At 55.6% G+C, this 19,399-nt stretch overlaps 1 protein-coding gene across 1 annotated transcript in view; it reads right to left on the bottom strand.

Moving 5' to 3' along the window:
- LOC140108555 (cytochrome P450 11B, mitochondrial-like) overlaps positions 1–15,502 on the bottom strand; it is a 50,883-nt gene extending 35,381 nt beyond the window's left edge. The window contains exons 1-3 of the mRNA XM_072131816.1: positions 15,111–15,502; positions 11,566–11,721; positions 3,751–3,950 (exon numbers count right to left, since the gene is read on the bottom strand). Coding sequence (XP_071987917.1) covers positions 3,751–3,950; positions 11,566–11,721; positions 15,111–15,382 — 628 coding nt within the window. The 5' untranslated portion in view covers positions 15,383–15,502. The remainder of the gene's footprint in view (positions 1–3,750; positions 3,951–11,565; positions 11,722–15,110) is intronic.
- Positions 15,503–19,399: the final 3,897 nt, after the last annotated feature.

The following is a 19,399-nucleotide window of genomic DNA, read 5'->3' as shown; positions in this document are numbered from 1 at the left end:
CAGGAGATCCCCAGGTTATACCGGCTGTACATATATCATTATATACAGGAGATCCCCGGGTTATATCGGCTGTACATATATCATTATATACAGGAGATCCCCAGGTTATAGCGGCTGTACATATATCATTATATACAGGAGATCCCCAGGTTATACCGGCTGTACATATATCATTATATACAGGAGATCCCCGGGTTATATCGGCTGTACATATATCATTATATACAGGAGATCCCCAGGTTATACCGGCTGTACATATATCATTATATACAGGAGATCCCCAGGTTATACCGGCTGTACATATATCATTATATACAGGAGATCCCCAGGTTATACCGGCTGTACATATATCATTATATACAGGAGATCTCCAGGTTATACCGGCTGTACATATATCATTATATACAGGAGATCCCCAGGTTATACCGGCTGTACATATATCATTATATACAGGAGATCCCCAGGTTATAGCGGCTGTACATATATCATTATATACAGGAGATCCCCAGGTTATACCGGCTGTACATATATCATTATATACAGGAGATCCCCAGGTTATACCGGCTGTACATATATCACTATATACAGGAGATCCCCAGGTTATACCGGCTGTACATATATCATTATATACAGGAGATCCCCAGGTTATACCGGCTGTACATATATCATTATATACAGGAGATCCCCAGGTTATACCAGCTGTACATATATCATTATATACAGGAGATCCCCAGGTTATAGCGGCTGTACATATATCATTATATACAGGAGATCCCCAGGTTATACCGGCTGTACATATATCATTATATACAGGAGATCCCCAGGTTATACCGGCTGTACATATATCATTATATACAGGAGATCCCCAGGTTATACCGGCTGTACATAGATCATTATATACAGGAGATCCCCAGGTTATACCGGCTGTACATATATCATTATATACAGGAGATCCCCAGGTTATACCGGCTGTACATATATCATTATATACAGGAGATCCCAGGTTATACCGGCTGTACATATATCATTATATACAGGAGATCCCCAGGTTATACCGGCTGTACATATATCACTATATACAGGAGATCCCCAGGTTATACCGGCTGTACATATATCATTATATACAGGAGATCCCCAGGTTATACCGGCTGTACATATATCATTATATACAGGAGATCCCCAGGTTATACCGGCTGTACATAGATCATTATATACAGGAGATCCCCAGGTTATACCGGCTGTACATATATCATTATATACAGGAGATCCCAGGTTATACCGGCTGTACACATATCATTATATACAGGAGATCCCCAGGTTATACCGGCTGTACATTTATCATTATATACAGGAGATCCCCAGGTTATACCGGCTGTACATATATCATTATATACAGGAGATCTCCAGGTTATACCGGCTGTACATATATCACTATATACAGGAGATCCCCAGGTTATACTGGCTGTACATATATCATTATATACAGGAGATCCCCAGGTTATACCGGCTGTACATACATCATTATATACAGGAGATCCCCAGGTTATACCGGCTGTACATATATCACTATATACAGGAGATCCCCAGGTTATACCGGCTGTACATATATCATTATATACCGGAGATCCCAGGTTATACCGGCTGTACATATATCATTATATACAGGAGATCCCCAGGTTATACCGGCTGTACATATATCATTATATACAGGAGATCCCCAGGTTATACCGGCTGTACATATATCATTATATACAGGAGATCCCCAGGTTATACCGACTGTACATATATCATTATATACAGGAGATCCCCAGGTTATACCGGCTGTACATATATCATTATATACAGGAGATCCCCAGGTTATACCGGCTGTACATATATCATTATATACAGGAGATCCCCAGGTTATACCGGCTGTACATATATCATTATATACAGGAGATCCCCAGGTTATACCGGCTGTACATATATCATTATATACAGGAGATCCCCTGGTTATACCGGCTGTACATATATCATTATATACAGGAGATCCCCAGGTTATACCGGCTGTACATATATCATTATATACAGGATATCCCCGGGTTATACCGGCTGTACATATATCATTATATACAGGAGATCCCCAGGTTATACCTGCTGTACATATATCATTATATACAGGAGATCCCCGGGTTATACCGGCTGTACATATATCATTATATACAGGAGATCCCCAGGTTATACCGGCTGTACATATATCATTATATACAGGATATCCCCGGGTTATACCGGCTGTACATATATCATTATATACAGGAGATCCCCAGGTTATACCTGCTGTACATATATCATTATATACAGGAGATCCCCAGGTTATACCGGCTGTACATATATCACTATATACAGGAGATCTCCAGGTTATACCGGCTGTACATATATCATTATATACAGGAGATCCCCAGGTTATACCGGCTGTACATATATCACTATATACAGGAGATCCCCAGGTTATACCGGCTGTACATATATCATTATATACAGGAGATCCCCAGGTTATACCGGCTGTACATACATCATTATATACAGGAGATCCCCAGGTTATACCGGCTGTACATATATCACTATATACAGGAGATCCCCAGGTTATACCGGCTGTACATATATCATTATATACAGGAGATCCCCAGGTTATACCGGCTGTACATATATCATTATATACAGGAGATCCCCAGGTTATACCGGCTGTACATATATCATTATATACAGGAGACCCCCAGGTTATACCGGCTGTACATATATCATTATATACAGGAGATCCCCAGGTTATACCAGCTGTACATATATCACTATATACAGGAGATCCCCAGGTTATACCGGCTGTACATATATCATTATATACAGGAGATCCCCGGGTTATACCGACTGTACATATATCATTATATACAGGAGATCCCCGGGTTATACCGGCTGTACATATATCATTATATACAGGGGATCCCCAGGTTATACCGGCTGTACATATATCATTATATACAGGAGATCCCCAGGTTATACCGGCTGTACATATATCATTATATACAGGAGATCCCCAGGTTATACCAGCTGTACATATATCATTATATACAGGAGATCCCCAGGTTATACCGGCTGTACATATATCACTATATACAGGAGATCCCCAGGTTATACCGGCTGTACATATATCATTATATACAGGAGATCCCCAGGTTATACCGGCTGTACATATATCATTATATACACGAGATCCCCAGGTTATACCGGCTGTACATATATCACTATATACAGGAGATCTCCAGGTTATACCGGCTGTACATATATCATTATATACAGGAGATCCCCAGGTTATACCGGCTGTACATATATCATTATATACAGGAGATCCCCAGGTTATACCGGCTGTACATATATCATTATATACAGGAGATCTCCAGGTTATACCGGCTGTACATATATCACTATATACAGGAGATCCCCAGGTTATACCGGCTGTACATATATCATTATATACAGGAGATCCCAGGTTATACCGGCTGTACATATATCATTATATACAGGAGATCCCCAGGTTATACCGGTGTAACCTGTAGCTGATGGGTCCCAGTCTATAATTATAAGCTAATATTTATGCTGCTCGTCTTTTTATGGCAAGGTGACACCTTATGGGCCCCTAATCCTCTTGGGCCCGGTTGTGACCGCACCCTTTGCACCCCATCTACGCCCCTGCCCAGGTTGTAGCGGGGAGTTACTGACCCTCTAGTGTGAATCTGAAGAGGTCCCTGTACAGGTCCACGGTGAGGGCTCCTCTCGCATTCTTGTTTATTCGCCGTCGCATGAAGGACACAAAGTCTTTGGAGACCTCGTCCAGGAAGGGCAGGAACTTCTTGACTCCGGCCAGACTGAGGACCTCCTTGTTCAGTACGATGCGGTCCGATCTCCAGTCCTCGCCGTTCCTGAGGAAACAGAAACCTGGAGTGTGACCGGGATGTGGACAGCGCTGGCCCCCGACCCTCAGGGGCCCATCTGTATAACCTGGAGTGTGACCGGGATGTGGACAGTGCTGGCCCCCCACCCTCAGGGGCCCATCCGTATAACCTGGAGTGTGACGGGATGTGAACAGCACTGGCCCCCCACCCTCAGGGGCCCATCCGTATAACCTGGAGTGTGACCGGGATGTGGACAGCGCTGGCCCCCCACCCTCAGGGGCCCATCCGTATAACCTGGAGTGTGACCGGGATGTGGACAGCGCTGGCCCCCGACCCTCAGGGGCCCATCCGTATAACCGGGAGTGTGACCGGGATGTGGACAGCACTGGCCCCCGACCCTCAGGGGCCCATCCGTATAACCTGGAGTGTGACCGGGATGTGGACAGCACTGGCCCCCGACCCTCAGGGGCCCATCCGTATAACCGGGAGTGTGACCGGGATGTGGACAGCACTGGCCCCCGACCCTCAGGGGCCCATCCGTATAACCGGGAGTGTGACCGGGATGTGGACAGCGCTGGCCCCCCACCCTCAGGGGCCTATCCGTATAACCTGGAGTGTGACCGGGATGTGGACAGCACTGGCCCCCCACCCTCAGGGGCCCATCCGTATAACCTGGAGTGTGACCGGGATGTGGACAGCACTTCCCCCCACCCTCAGGGGCCCATCTGTATAACCTGGACTGTGACGGGATGTGGACAGCGCTGGCCCCCGACCCTCAGGGGCCCATCCATATAACCTGGAGTGTGACGGGATGTGGACAGTGCTGGCCCCCCACCCTCAGGGGCCCATCCGTATAACCTGGAGTGTGACCGGGATGTGGACAGCACTGGCCCCCGACCCTCAGGGGCCCATCCGTATAACCTGGAGTGTGACCGGGATGTGGACAGCGCTGGCCCCCCACCCTCAGGGGCCCATCTGTATAACCTGGACTGTGACGGGATGTGGACAGCGCTGGCCCCCGACCCTCAGGGGCCCATCCGTATAACCGGGAGTGTGACCGGGATGTGGACAGCACTGGCCCCCCACCCTCAGGGGCCCATCCGTATAACCTGGAGTGTGACCGGGATGTGGACAGCGCTGGCCCCCCACCCTCAGGGGCCCATCCGTATAACCTGGAGTGTGACCGGGATGTGGACAGCGCTGGCCCCCGACCCTAAGGGGCCCATCTGTATAACCTGGAGTGTGACAGGATGTGGACAGCACTGGCCCCCGACCCTCAGGGGCCCATCCGTATAACCGGGAGTGTGACCGGGATGTGGACAGCGCTGGCCCCCGACCCTAAGGGGCCCATCTGTATAACCTGGAGTGTGACAGGATGTGGACAGCACTGGCCCCCGACCCTCAGGGGCCCATCCGTATAACCGGGAGTGTGACCGGGATATGGACAGCGCTGGCCCCCCACCCTCAGGGGCCCATCCGTATAACCTGGACTGTGACGGGATGTGGACAGCACTGGCCCCCCACCCTCAGGGGCCCATCCGTATAACCTGGAGTGTGACCGGGATGTGGACAGCGCTGGCCCCCCACCCTCAGGGGCCCATCCGTATAACCTGGACTGTGACCGGGATGTGGACAGCGCTGGCCCCCGACCCTCAGGGGCCCATTCGTATAACCTGGACTGTGACCGGGATGTGGACAGCACTGGCCCCCGACCCTCAGGGGCCCATCCGTATAACCTGGAGTGTGACGGGATGTGGACAGCGCTGGCCCCCGACCCTCAGGGGCCCATCCGTATAACCTGGAGTGTGACCGGAATGTGGACAGCGCTGGCCCCCACCCTCAGGGGCCCATCCGTATAACCTGGACTGTGACCGGGATGTGGACAGCACTGGCCCCCGACCCTCAGGGGCCCATCCGTATAACCTGGAGTGTGACCGGGATGTGGACAGCGCTGGCCCCCGACCCTCAGGGGCCCATCCGTATAACCTGGAGTGTGACCGGGATGTGGACAGCACTGGCCCCCGACCCTCAGGGGCCCATCCGTATAACCTGGAGTGTGACCGGGATGTGGACAGCACTGGCCCCCGACCCTCAGGGGCCCATCCATATAACCTGGAGTGTGACCGGGATGTGGACAGCGCTGGCCCCCCACCCTCAGGGGCCCATCCGTATAACCTGGAGTGTGACCAGGATGTGGACAGCGCTGGCCCCCGACCCTCAGGGGCCCATCCGTATAACCTGGAGTGTGACCGGAATGTGGACAGCGCTGGCCCCCACCCTCAGGGGCCCATCCGTATAACCTGGAGTGTGACGGGATGTGGACAGCGCTGGCCCCCGACCCTCAGGGGCCCATCCGTATAACCTGGAGTGTGACCGGGATGTGGACAGCACTGGCCCCCCACCCTCAGGGGCCCATCCGTATAACCTGGAGTGTGACCGGGATGTGGACAGCGCTGGCCCCCCACCCTCAGGGGCCCATCCGTATAACCTGGAGTGTGACGGGATGTGGACAGCGCTGGCCCCCGACCCTCAGGGGCCCATCCGTATAACCGGGAGTGTGACCGGGATGTGGACAGCACTGGCCCCCACCCTCAGGGGCCCATCCGTATAACCTGGAGTGTGACCGGGATGTGGACAGCGCTGGCCCCCCACCCTCAGGGGCCCATCTGTATAACGTGGACTGTGACGGGATGTGGACAGCGCTGGCCCCCGACCCTCAGGGGCCCATCCGTATAACCGGGAGTGTGACCGGGATGTGGACAGCACTGGCCCCCCACCCTCAGGGGCCCATCCGTATAACCTGGAGTGTGACCGGGATGTGGACAGCGCTGGCCCCCCACCCTCAGGGGCCCATCCGTATAACCTGGAGTGTGACCGGGATGTGGACAGCGCAGGCCCCCGACCCTAAGGGGCCCATCCGTATAACCTGGAGTGTGACAGGATGTGGACAGCACTGGCCCCCGACCCTCAGGGGCCCATCCGTATAACCGGGAGTGTGACCGGGATGTGGACAGTGCTGGCCCCCCACCCTCAGGGGCCCATCCGTATAACCTGGAGTGTGACCGGGATGTGGACAGCACTTGCCCCCCACCCTCAGGGGCCCATCCGTATAACCTGGACTGTGACCGGATGTGGACAGCACTGGCCCCCCACCCTCAGGGGCCCATCCGTATAACCGGGAGTGTGACGGGATGTGGACAGTGCTGGCCCCCCACCCTCAGGGGCCCATCCGTATAACCTAGAGTGTGACCGGAATGTGGACAGCGCTGGCCCCCCACCCTCAGGGGCCCATCCGTATAACCTGGAGTGTGACGGGATGTGGACAGCGCTGGCCCCCGACCCTCAGGGGCCCATCCGTATAACCTGGAGTGTGACCGGGAAGTGGACAGCACTGGCCTTCCACCCTCAGGGGCCCATCTGTATAACCGGGAGTGTGACGGGATGTGGACAGTACTGGCCCCCCACCCTCAGGGGCCCATCCGTATAACCTGGAGTGTGACCGGGATGTGGACAGTGCTGGCCCCCGACCCTCAGGGGCCCATCCGTATAACCTGGAGTGTGACCGGAATGTGGACAGCACTGGCCCCCACCCTCAGGGGCCCATCCGTATAACCTGGAGTGTGACCGGGATGTGGACAGCACTGGCCCCCCACCCTCAGGGGCCCATCCGTATAACCTGGAGTGTGACCGGGATGTGGACAGCACTGGCCCCCCACCCTCAGGGGCCCATCCGTATAACCTGGAGTGTGACCGGGATGTGGACAGCGCTGGCCCCCCACCCTCAGGGGCCCATCCGTATAACCTGGAGTGTGACCGGGATGTGGACAGCACTGGCCCCCCACCCTCAGGGGCCCATCTGTATAACCTGGAGTGTGACCAGGATGTGGACAGCCCTGGCCCCCCACCCTCAGGGGCCCATCCGTATAACCTGGAGTGTGACCGGGATGTGGACAGCGCTGGCCCCCACCCTCAGGGGCCCATCCGTATAACCGGGAGTGTGACGGGATGTGGACAGTACTGGCCCCCCACCCTCAGGGGCCCATCTGTATAACCTGGACTGTGACGGGATGTGGACAGCACTGGCCCCCCACCCTCAGGGGCCCATCCGTATAACCTGGAGTGTGACCGGGATGTGGACAGCGCTGGCCCCCGACCCTCAGGGGCCCATCCGTATAACCTGGAGTGTGACCGGGATGTGGACAGCGCTGGCCTCCCACCCTCAGGGGCCCATCCGTATAACCTGGAGTGTGACCGGGATGTGGACAGCTCTGGCCCCCCACCCTCAGGGGCCCATCCGTATAACCTGGAGTGTGACAGGATGTGGACAGCGCTGGCCCCCCACCCTCAGGGGCCCATCCGTATAACCTGGAGTGTGACCGGGATGTGGACAGCACTGGCCCCCCACCCTCAGGGGCCCATCCGTATAACCTGGAGTGTGACCGGGATGTGGACAGCACTGGCCCCCCACCCTCAGGGGCCCATCCGTATAACCTGGAGTGTGACCGGGATGTGGACAGTGCTGGCCCCCGACCCTCAGGGGCCCATCCGTATAACCTGGAGTGTGACCGGGATGTGGACAGTGCTGGCCCCCGACCCTCAGGGGCCCATCCGTATAACCTGGAGTGTGACAGGATGTGGACAGCGCTGGCCCCCACCCTCAGGGGCCCATCCGTATAACCTGGAGTGTGACCGGGATGTGGACAGCACTTGCCCCCCACCCTCAGGGGCCCATCTGTATAACCTGGAGTGTGACCGGGATGTGGACAGTGCTGGCCCCCGACCCTCAGGGGCCCATCCGTATAACCTGGAGTGTGACCGGGATGTGGACAGCACTTGCCCCCCACCCTCAGGGGCCCATCCGTATAACCTGGAGTGTGACCGGGATGTGGACAGCACTGGCCCCCGACCCTCAGGGGCCCATCCGTATAACCTAGAGTGTGACAGGATGTGGACAGCGCTGGCCCCCCACCCTCAGGGGCCCATCCGTATAACCTGGAGTGTGACCAGGATGTGGACAGCGCTGGCCCCCCACCCTTAGGGGCCCATCCGTATAACCTGGAGTGTGACCGGGATGTGGACAGCGCTGGCCCCCGACCCTCAGGGGCCCATCCGTATAACCTGGAGTGTGACCGGAATGTGGACAGCACTGGCCCCCACCCTCAGGGGCCCATCCGTATAACCTGGAGTGTGACCGGTATGTGAACAGCGCTGGCCCCCCACCCTCAGGGTCCCATCCGTATAACCTGGAGTGTGACCGGAATGTGGACAGCACTGGCCCCCACCCTCAGGGGCCCATCCGTATAACCTGGAGTGTGACCGGGATGTGGACAGCACTGGCCCCCCACCCTCAGGGGCCCATCCGTATAACCTGGAGTGTGACCGGGATGTGGACAGCACTGGCCTCCGACCCTCAGGGGCCCATCCGTATAACCTGGAGTGTGACCGGGATGTGGACAGCACTGGCCCCCGACCCTAAGGGGCCCATCTGTATAACCTGGAGTGTGACCGGGATGTGGACAGCACTGGCCCCCCACCCTCAGGGGCCCATCCGTATAACCTGGAGTGTGACCGGGATGTGGACAGCACTGGCCCCCCACCCTCAGGGGCCCATCCGTATAACCTGGAGTGTGACCGGGATGTGGACAGCGCTGGCCCCCACCCTCAGGGGCTCATCCGTATAACCTGGAGTGTGACCGGGATGTGGACAGCGCTGGCCCCCGACCCTCAGGGGCCCATCCGTATAACCTGGAGTGTGACCGGGATGTGGACAGCGCTGGCCCCCACCCTCAGGGGCCCATCCGTATAACCTGGAGTGTGACCGGGATGTGGACAGCACTGGCCCCCCACCCTCAGGGGCCCATCCGTATAACCTGGAGTGTGACCGGGATGTGGACAGCGCTGGCCCCCCACCCTCAGGGGCCCATCCGTATAACCTAGAGTGTGACCGGGATGTGGACAGCGCTGGCCCCCCACCCTCAGGGGCCCATCCGTATAACCTGGAGTGTGACCGGGATGTGGACAGCACTGGCCCCCCACCCTCAGGGGCCCATCCGTATAACCTGGAGTGTGACCGGGATGTGGACAGCGCTGGCCCCCCACCCTCAGGGGCCCATCCGTATAACCTGGAGTGTGACGGGATGTGGACAGCACTGGCCCCCCACCCTCAGGGGCCCATCCGTATAACCTGGAGTGTGACCGGGATGTGGACAGCGCTGGCCCCCCACCCTCAGGGGCCCATCCGTACAACCTGGAGTGTGACCGGGATGTGGACAGCGCTGGCCCCCCACCCTCAGGGGCCCATCCGTATAACCTGAACTGTGACGGGATGTGGACAGCGCTGGCCCCCCACCCTCAGGGGCCCATCCGTATAACCTGGAGTGTGACCGGAATGTGGACAGCGCTGGCCCCCGACCCTCAGGGGCCCATCCGTATAACCTGGAGTGTGACCGGGATGTGGACAGCGCTGGCCCCCCACCCTCAGAGGCCCATCCGTATAACCTGGAGTGTGACTGGGATGTGGACAGCACTGGCCCCCCACCCTCAGGGGCCCATCTGTATAACCTGGAGTGTGATGGGATGTGGACAGTGCTGGCCCCCCACCCTCAGGGGCCCATCCGTATAACCTGGAGTGTGACCGGGATGTGGACAGCACTGGCCCCCCACCCTCAGGGGCCCATCCGTATAACCTGGAGTGTGACGGGATGTGGACAGTGCTGGCCCCCCACCCTCAGGGGCCCATCCGTATAACCTGGAGTGTGACCGGGATGTGGACAGCACTGGCCCCCCACCCTCAGGGGCCCATCTGTATAACCTGGAGTGTGACCGGGATGTGGACAGCACTGGCCCCCCACCCTCAGGGGCCCATCCGTATAACCTGGAGTGTGACCGGGATGTGGACAGCACTGGCCCCCCACCCTCAGGTGCCCATCCGTATAACCTGGAGTGTGACCGGGATGTGGACAGCGCTGGCCCCCGACCCTCAGGGGCCCATCCGTATAACCTGGACTGTGACCGGATGTGGACAGCACTGGCCCCCCACCCTCAGGGGCCCATCCGTATAACCTGGAGTGTGACCGGGATGTGGACAGCACTGGCCCCCCACCCTCAGGGGCCCATCCGTATAACCTGGAGTGTGACCGGGATGTGGACAGCACTGGCCCCCCACCCTCAGGGGCCTATCCGTATAACCTGGAGTGTGACCGGGATGTGGACAGCGCTGGCCCCCCACCCTCAGGGGCCCATCCGTATAACCTAGAGTGTGACCGGGATGTGGACAGTGCTGGCCCCCGACCCTCAGGGGCCCATCCGTATAACCTGGAGTGTGACCGGGATGTGGACAGCGCTGGCCCCCGACCCTCAGGGGCCCATCCGTATAACCTGGAGTGTGACCGGGATGTGGACAGCTCTGGCCCCCCACCCTCAGGGGCCCATCCGTATAACCTGGAGTGGGACCGGGATATGGACAGTGCTGGCCCCCGACCCTCAGGGGCCCATCCGTATAACCTGGAGTGGGACCGGGATATGGACAGTGCTGGCCCCCGACCCTCAGGGGCCCATCCATATAACACACGGACCATGGTGGGTGACCGTCTGCCCATCAGCTTATCCTCTGTGGTCACTTATTGACTCTGCAGATACTCACAGAAGAAATACGCCACATTTGTGGTTCCTCATGTCCCTGTGCGCTGTCCAAGCACTGATGGTCATCCTACGAGGAAAGACGCCCTCAGACTGGAAGAGCCGGGCAACGTCCTGGGGAAGGATAATGTTCACACTGCTGTGAGGACCCAGGTTCTCCCTGTGAAGGAGGAGCACATGGTCACCACCTGGAGAGGACCAACCTCTCTAACTCCTAGAAGTACCCAATGATGATTCTTGCAAGCCCGGAGGCGTATAGCCGTTGGGCTAATGACTGCACAAAGGGGTCTTAATTAGCGGGGTTCTATGTACAGGAATAGGCCCTTCTTTAACTAAGGTGGTTTTTTCCCTTTCCTTTCTGTCTCCCTGCGTATCCCAGGGAGGTGGGGGCTACGTGACTAGGGGCGGGGCTTGTGGCGTGGGTGGTACAGGAAGTGGGCATAGCTTAAATAGGGGCTGCAGACGTCACTCACCCTCTTTCTGGATTGCGTTTCCCACCCACCCTCCCTTTGTTTACGGTATTTTCGGCATTGCTTTTGTCACAGCTGGCGGTTAGTTGGGTTATTTGGCCTACATGCCCATTGGCTGGCAGGCATACAGGTGGGAGGGGTTTGGTTGCTCTTTGTTTGTTTAAATTTGTTACCTGTAAGTTATGTTTTAAATAATACAAAAAAAATAATATAAAAAAAAAATACAAGATGTTTATTATAATAATAATATATAAAGCTGTGGCCGACCCTCATGTCAACCCACATATGTTTAACGTTAATACAAGTCTCTGTGTGTTTATTTATCGGCGAATATTGGTTTAAGGTTAAAGGGGCCTGAGCTCCCGGTGGTTCATAGTTTTATTTTATTTGGGCAGTCATTACATATATAGGATCCTCCATCGCCTCTAGATCCTCCTCCTCCAGACCCCTCTGTCCTCCTCCTCCTCCAGACTCCTCCAGACTCCTCTGTCCTCCTCCTCCAGACTCCTCTGTCCTCCTCCTCCTCCAGACCCTTCTGTCCTCCTCTAGACCCCTCTGTCCTCCTCCTCCTCCAGACTCCTCTGTCCTCCTCCTCCTCCTCCAGACTCCTCTGTCCTCCTCTAGACCCCTCTGTCCTCCTCCTCCTCCAGACTCCTCTGTCCTCCTCCTCCTCCTCCAGACTCCTCTGTCCTCCTCTAGACCCCTCTGTCCTCCTCATCCTCCAGACCCCTCTGTCCTCCTCCAGATCCCTCTGTCCTCCTCCAGACTGCTCTGTCCTCCTCTAGACCCCTCTGTCCTCCTCCTCCTCCAGACTCCTCTGTCCTCCTCCTCTAGACCCCTCTGTCCTCCTCCTCCTCCTCCAGACTCCTCTGTCCTCCTCCAGACTCCTCTGTCCTCCTCCTCCTCCAGACTCCTCTGTCCTCCTCCTCCCCCAGACCCTTTTGTCCTCCTCCTCTAGACTCTTCTGTACTCATCCTCCAGACCCCTCTGTCCTCCTCCAGACTCCTCTGTCATCCTCCTCCAGACCCCTCTGTCCTCCTCCTCCTCCAGACTCCTCTGTCCTCCTCCTCTAGACCCCTCTGTCCTCCTCCTCCCCCAGACTCCTCTGTCCTCCTCCAGACCCCTCTATCCTCCTCCTCCTCCAGACTCCTCTGTCCTCCTCCTCCTCCAGACTCCTCTGCCCTCCTCCTCCTCCAGACTCCTCTGTCCTCCTCCTCCATACTCCTCTGTCCTCCTCCTCCTCCATACTCCTCTGTCCCCCTCCTCCTCCAGACTCCTCTGCCCTCCTCCAGACTTCTCTGTCCTCCTCCTCCAGACTCCTCTGTCCTCCTCCTCCATACTCCTCTGTCTTCCTCCTCCTACAGACTCCTCTGTCCTCCTCCCCCTCCAGACTCCTCTGTCCTCCTCCCCCTCCAGACTCCTCTGTCTTCCTCCCCCTACAGACTCCTCTGTCCTCCTCCTCCTCCTCCAGACTCCTCTGTCCTCCTCCTCCTCCAGACTCCTCTGCCCTCCTCCTCCTCCAGACTCCTCTGTCCTCCTCCTCCATACTCCTCTGTCCCCCTCCTCCTCCAGACCCCTCTGCCCTCCTCCAGACTTCTCTGTCCTCCTCCTCCAGACTCCTCTGTCCTCCTCCTCCATACTCCTCTGTCCCCCTCCAGACTCCTCTGTCCCCCTCCAGACTCCTCTGTCCTCCTCCCCCTACAGACTCCTCTGTCCTCCTCCCCCTACAGACTCCTCTGTCCTCCTCCCCCTACAGACTCCTCTGTCCTCCTCCTCCCTCCAGACTCCTCTGTCCTCCTCCCCCTACAGACTCCTCTGTCCTTCTCCCCCTACAGACTCCTCTGTCCTCCTCCTCCTCCAGACTCCTCTGCCCTCCTCCTCCTCCAGACTCCTCTGTCCTCCTCCTCCAGACTCCTCTGTCCTCCTCCTCCTCCAGACTCCTCTGTCCTCCTCCTCCTCCAGACTCCTCTGTCCTCCTCCTCCAGACTCCTCTGTCCTCTTCCTCCTCCAGTCTCCTCTGTCCTCCTCCTCCTCCAGACTCCTCTGTCCTCCTCCTCCAGACTCATCTGCCCTCCTCCTCCTCCAGACTCCTCTGTCCTCCTCCTCCAGACTCCTCTGTCCTCCTCCTCCTCCTCCAGTCTCCTCTGTCCTCCTCCAGACTCCTCTGTCCTCCTCCTCCAGACTCATCTGCCCTCCTCCTCCTCCAGACTCCTCTGTCCTCCTCCTCCAGACTCCTCTGTCCTCCTCCTCCTCCAGTCTCCTCTGTCCTCCTCCTCCTCCAGACTCCTCTGTCCTCCTCCTCCAGACTCATCTGCCCTCCTCCTCCTCCAGACTCCTCTGTCCTCCTCCCTCTCCAGACTCCTCTGCCCTCCTCCTCCTCCAGACTCCTCTGTCCTCCTCCAGACTCCTCTGTCCTCCTCCCCCTCCAGAGTCCTCTGTCCTCCTCCTCCTACAGACTCCTCTGTCCTCCTCCCCCTCCAGACTCCTCTGTCCTCCTCCTCCTACAGACTCCTCTGTCCTCCTCCCCCTCCAGACTCCTCTGTCCTCCTCCCCCTCCAGACTCCTCTGTCCTCCTCCCCCTCCAGACTCCTATGTCCTCCTCCTCCAGACTCCTCTGTCCTCCTCCCCCTCCAGACTCCTCTGTCCTCCTCCCCCTCCAGACTCCTCTGTCCTCCTCCTACAGACTCCTCTTTCTTTCTCCTCCTACAGACTCCTCTGTCCTCCTCCTCCAGACTCCTCTGTCCTCCTCCCCCTCCAGACTCCTCTGTCCTCCTCCCCCTCCAGACTCCTCTGTCCTCCTCCTCCTACAGACTCCTCTGTCCTCCTCCCCCTCCAGACTCCTCTGTCCTCCTCCTCCTACAGACTCCTCTGTCCTCCTCCTCAGACCCGTCTGTAACCCTCTAGACTCTGCTCTATTTGTCCACACTCAACTGTCCTCTACAAATCCCTGTGTATACTGAGGGATCGGCCTCACCCCCAGACTGCACACTCTACTTCTTCTGGAGAAGTGTGGCTACAGTATACATGGTAATATACAGAAAGTGTGGCCCAGGTGCACAGGGCGCAGGCCACCCCTTACCTGTATATGGGCCCGAGGTGATGGAAGTTTTCCTCCATGACGTGATGCATTCTTTGAAAACTATTTTTTCTCCAGTACTGAAAGAGGTTGAGCCAAGCGTTGCGTCCAGTGCTGGGAATAGAGTGGAAGGGCAGGACTGAACTGCTGGAGGACATATCCGAAGAGACCTCCTGGAGCAGCTGAGCTGTGGACATACGTGATGTCCGGGAAGGATCCACATAGCGATGTCTCACCAGGCAGGAGCCAATGTGCCTGAACACTTTCCTTTCCATTCTGCCCTGTTCTTTGTAGTGATCTTCTCCTTGTGGTGGCTCAGTCTTTCATGACGTCTTGTGTCTTCTCCAGGGACCTCCTTCTGCCTCTCCGGATTCTCACAGCTTGCAGTCTCCTCTCTGTTACAGATTGAGGCATCTCTCTCAGTTGTCTTCTTCATCTCATATACAGCAGTTATCACCAGATCTTTCCATGACTCACAATGCCCCCCTTCTTCTTCAGCCGACCACCCGGCCCCCCACCCTGACCTCCTGCAGCTTAGATGTCCCATCATGGAACATGTAACCGATTGGGTGGAGGCGTTTATCATACATATGGCAATCAGTCTTAGATATCAGCTGCCTGTGTAGAAAGTATAAGACCCCCTGCAGTCAAGGTCCCAGAGGAACATAAAAGATATTTAACAGTGGACAATACACCTAACCCAATGAATAAGACTACAGGGATGAGAGGCTAAAGGACCTTTCTGAAGCTTAAACAAAAATGCAGCAATGGCGACCACTGAGCTAAAACTTCATCCTACCACTGAGGTGTCCTAGACTGTATCCACCACTGAGGTGTCCTAGACTGTATCCACCACTGAGGAGTCCTAGACTGTATCCACCACTGAGATGTCCTAGACTGTATCCACCACTGAGGTGTCCTAGACTGTATCCACCACTGAGGTGTCCTAGACTGTATCCACCACTGAGGTGTCCTAGACTGTATCCACCACTGAGATGTCCTAGACTGTATCCACCACTGAGGTGTCCTAGACTGTATCCACCACTGAGGTGTCCTAGACTGTATCCCACCACTGAGGAGTCCTAGACTGTATCCCACCACTGAGGTATCCTAGACTGTATCCCACCACTGAGATGTCCTAGACTGTATCCACCACTGAGGTGTCCTAGACTGTATCCCACCACTGAGGAGTCCTAGACTGTATCCAACCACTGAGGTGTCCTAGACTGTATCCCACCACTGAGATGTCCTAGACTATATCCCACCACTGAGGAGTCCTAGACTGTATCCCACCACTGAGGAGTCCTAGACTGTATCCCACCACTGAGGAGTCCTAGACTGTATCCCACCACTGAGGTGTCCTAGACTGTATCCACCACTGAGGTATCCTAGACTGTATCCAACCACTGAGGTGTCCTAGACTGTATCCCACCACTGAGGTGTCCTAGACTGTATCCACCACTGAGGTGCCTAGACTGTATCCCACCACTGAGGTGTCCGAGTCTGTATCCACCACTGAGGTGTCCTAGTCTGTATCCACCACTGAGGTGTCCTAGACTGTATCCACCACTGAGGTGTCCTAGACTGTATCCACCACTGAGGTGTCCTAGACTGTATCCCACCACTGAGGTGTCCTAGACTGTATCCCACCACTGAGGTGTCCTAGACTGTATCCACCACTGAGGTATCCTAGACTGTATCCCACCACTGAGGTGTCCTAGACTGTATCCACCACTGAGGTGTCCTAGACTGTATCCACCACTGAGGTGTCCTTGACTGTATCCACCACTGAGGTGTCCTAGTCTGTATCCACCACTGAGGTGTCCTTGACTGTATCCCACCACGGAGGTGTCCTAGACTGTATCCACCACTGAGGTGTCCTAGACTGTATCCACCACAGAGGTGTCCAAGACTGTATCCACCACTGAGATGTCCTAGACTGTATCCCACCACGGAGGTGTCCTAGACTGTATCCACCACTGAGGTGTCCTAGACTGTATCCACCACTGAGATGTCCTAGACTGTATCCACCACTGAGGTGTCCTAGGCTGTATCCCACCACCGAAGTGTCCTAGACTCTATCCCACCACTGAGGTGTCCTAGACTGTATCCCACTACTGAGGTGTCCTAGACTGTATCCACCAATGAGGTGTCCTAGACTGTATCCCACCACTGAGGTGTCCTAGACTGTATCCACCACTGAGGTGTCCTAGACTGTATCCACCACTGAGGTGTCCTAGACTGTATCCACCACTGAGGTATCCTAGACCTTATCCCACCACTGAGGTGTCCTAGACTGTATCCCACCAATGAGGTGTCCTAGACTGTATCCCACCACTGAGGTGTCCTAGACTGTATCCACCACTGAGGTGTTCTTGACTGTATCCACCACTGAGGTGTCCTAGACTGTATCCACCACTGAGGTGTCCTTGACTGTATCCCACCACGGAGGTGTCCTAGACTGTATCCACCACTGAGGTGTCCTAGACTGTATCCACCACTGAGGTGTCCTAGACTGTATCCACCACTGAGGCGTCCTAGACTGTATCCCACCACGGAGGTGTCCTAGACTGTATCCACCACTAAGGTGTCCTAGACTGTATCCACCACTGAGGTGTCCTACACTGTATCCCACCACTGAGGTGTCCTAGGCTGTATCCACCACTGAGGTGTCCTAGACTGTATCCACCACTGAGGCTTCCTAGACTGTATCCACCACTGAGATGTCCTAAACTGTATCCCACCACTGAGGTGTCCTAGACTGTATCCCACCACTGAGGTGTCCTAGACTGTATCTCACCACTGAGGTGTCCTAGACTGTATCCCACGACTGAGGTGTCCTAGACTGTATCCACCACTGAGGTGTCCTAGACTATATCCCACCACTGAGGTGTCCTAGACTGTATCCCACCACTGAGGTGTCCTAGACTGTATCCCACCAATGAGGTGTCCTAGACTGTATCCCACCACTGAGGTGTCCTAGACTGTATCCACCACTGAGGTGTCCTAGACTGTATCCCATCACTGAGGTGTCCTAGACTGTATCCACCACTGAGGTGTCCTAGACTGTATCCACCACTGAGGTGTCCTAGACTGTATCCACCACTGAGGTGTCCTAGACTGTATCCCACCACTGAGGTGTCCTAGTCTGTATCCACCACTGAGGTGTCCTAGTCTGTATCCACCACTGAGGTGTCCTAGACTGTATCCACCACTGAGGTGTCCTAGACTGTATCCAAAACTGAGGTGTCCTAGACTGTATCCCACCACTGAGGTGTCCTAGACTGTATCCCACCACTGAGGTGTCCTAGACTGTATCCACCACTGAGGTATCCTAGACTGTATCCCACCACTGAGGTGTCCTAGACTGTATCCACCACTGAGGTGTCCTAGACTGTATCCACCACTGAGGTGTCCTTGACTGTATCCACCACTGAGGTGTCCTAGTCTGTATCCACCACTGAGGTGTCCTTGACTGTATCCCACCACAGAGGTGTCCTAGACTGTATCCACCACTGAGGTGTCCTAGACTGTATCCACCACTGAGGTGTCCTAGACTGTATCCACCACTGAGGTGTCCTAGACTGTATCCCACCACGGTGGTGTCCTAGACTGTATCCCACCACTGAGGTGTCCTAGACTGTATCCACCACTGAGATGTCCTAGACTGTATCCACCACTGAGGTGTCCTAGGCTGTATCCCACCACCGAGGTGTCCTAGACTCTATCCCACCACTGAGGTGTTCTAGACTCTATCCCACCACTGAGGTGTCCTAGACTGTATCCCACTACTGAGGTGTCCTAGACTGTATCCACCAATGAGGTGTCCTAGACTGTATCCCACCACTGAGGTGTCCTAGACTGTATCCCACCAATGAGGTGTCCTAGACTGTATCCCACCACTGAGGTGTCCTAGACTGTATCCCACCACTGAGGAGTCCTAGACTGTATCCCACCACTGAGGAGTCCTAGACTGTATCCCACCACTGAGGAGTCCTACACTGTATCCCACCACTAAGGTGTCCTAGACTGTATCCACCACTGAGGTATCCTAGACCTTATCCCACCACTGAGGTGTCCTAGACTGTATCCCACCAATGAGGTGTCCTAGACTGTATCCCACCACTGAGGTGTCCTAGACTGTATCCACCACTGAGGTGTTCTTGACTGTATCGACCACTGAGGTGTCCTAGACTGTATCCACCACTGAGGTGTCCTTGACTGTATCCCACCACGGAGGTGTCCTAGACTGTATCAACCACTGAGGCGTCCTAGACTGTATCCACCACTGA

This window comes from Engystomops pustulosus, unplaced genomic scaffold (genome assembly GCF_040894005.1).
Source record: "Engystomops pustulosus unplaced genomic scaffold, aEngPut4.maternal MAT_SCAFFOLD_146, whole genome shotgun sequence".
Classification (NCBI taxonomy): Eukaryota; Metazoa; Chordata; class Amphibia; order Anura; family Leptodactylidae; genus Engystomops; species Engystomops pustulosus.
Note: the sequence above shows the minus strand (reverse complement) of the source record. Positions and strands in the feature narration are given on the sequence as shown.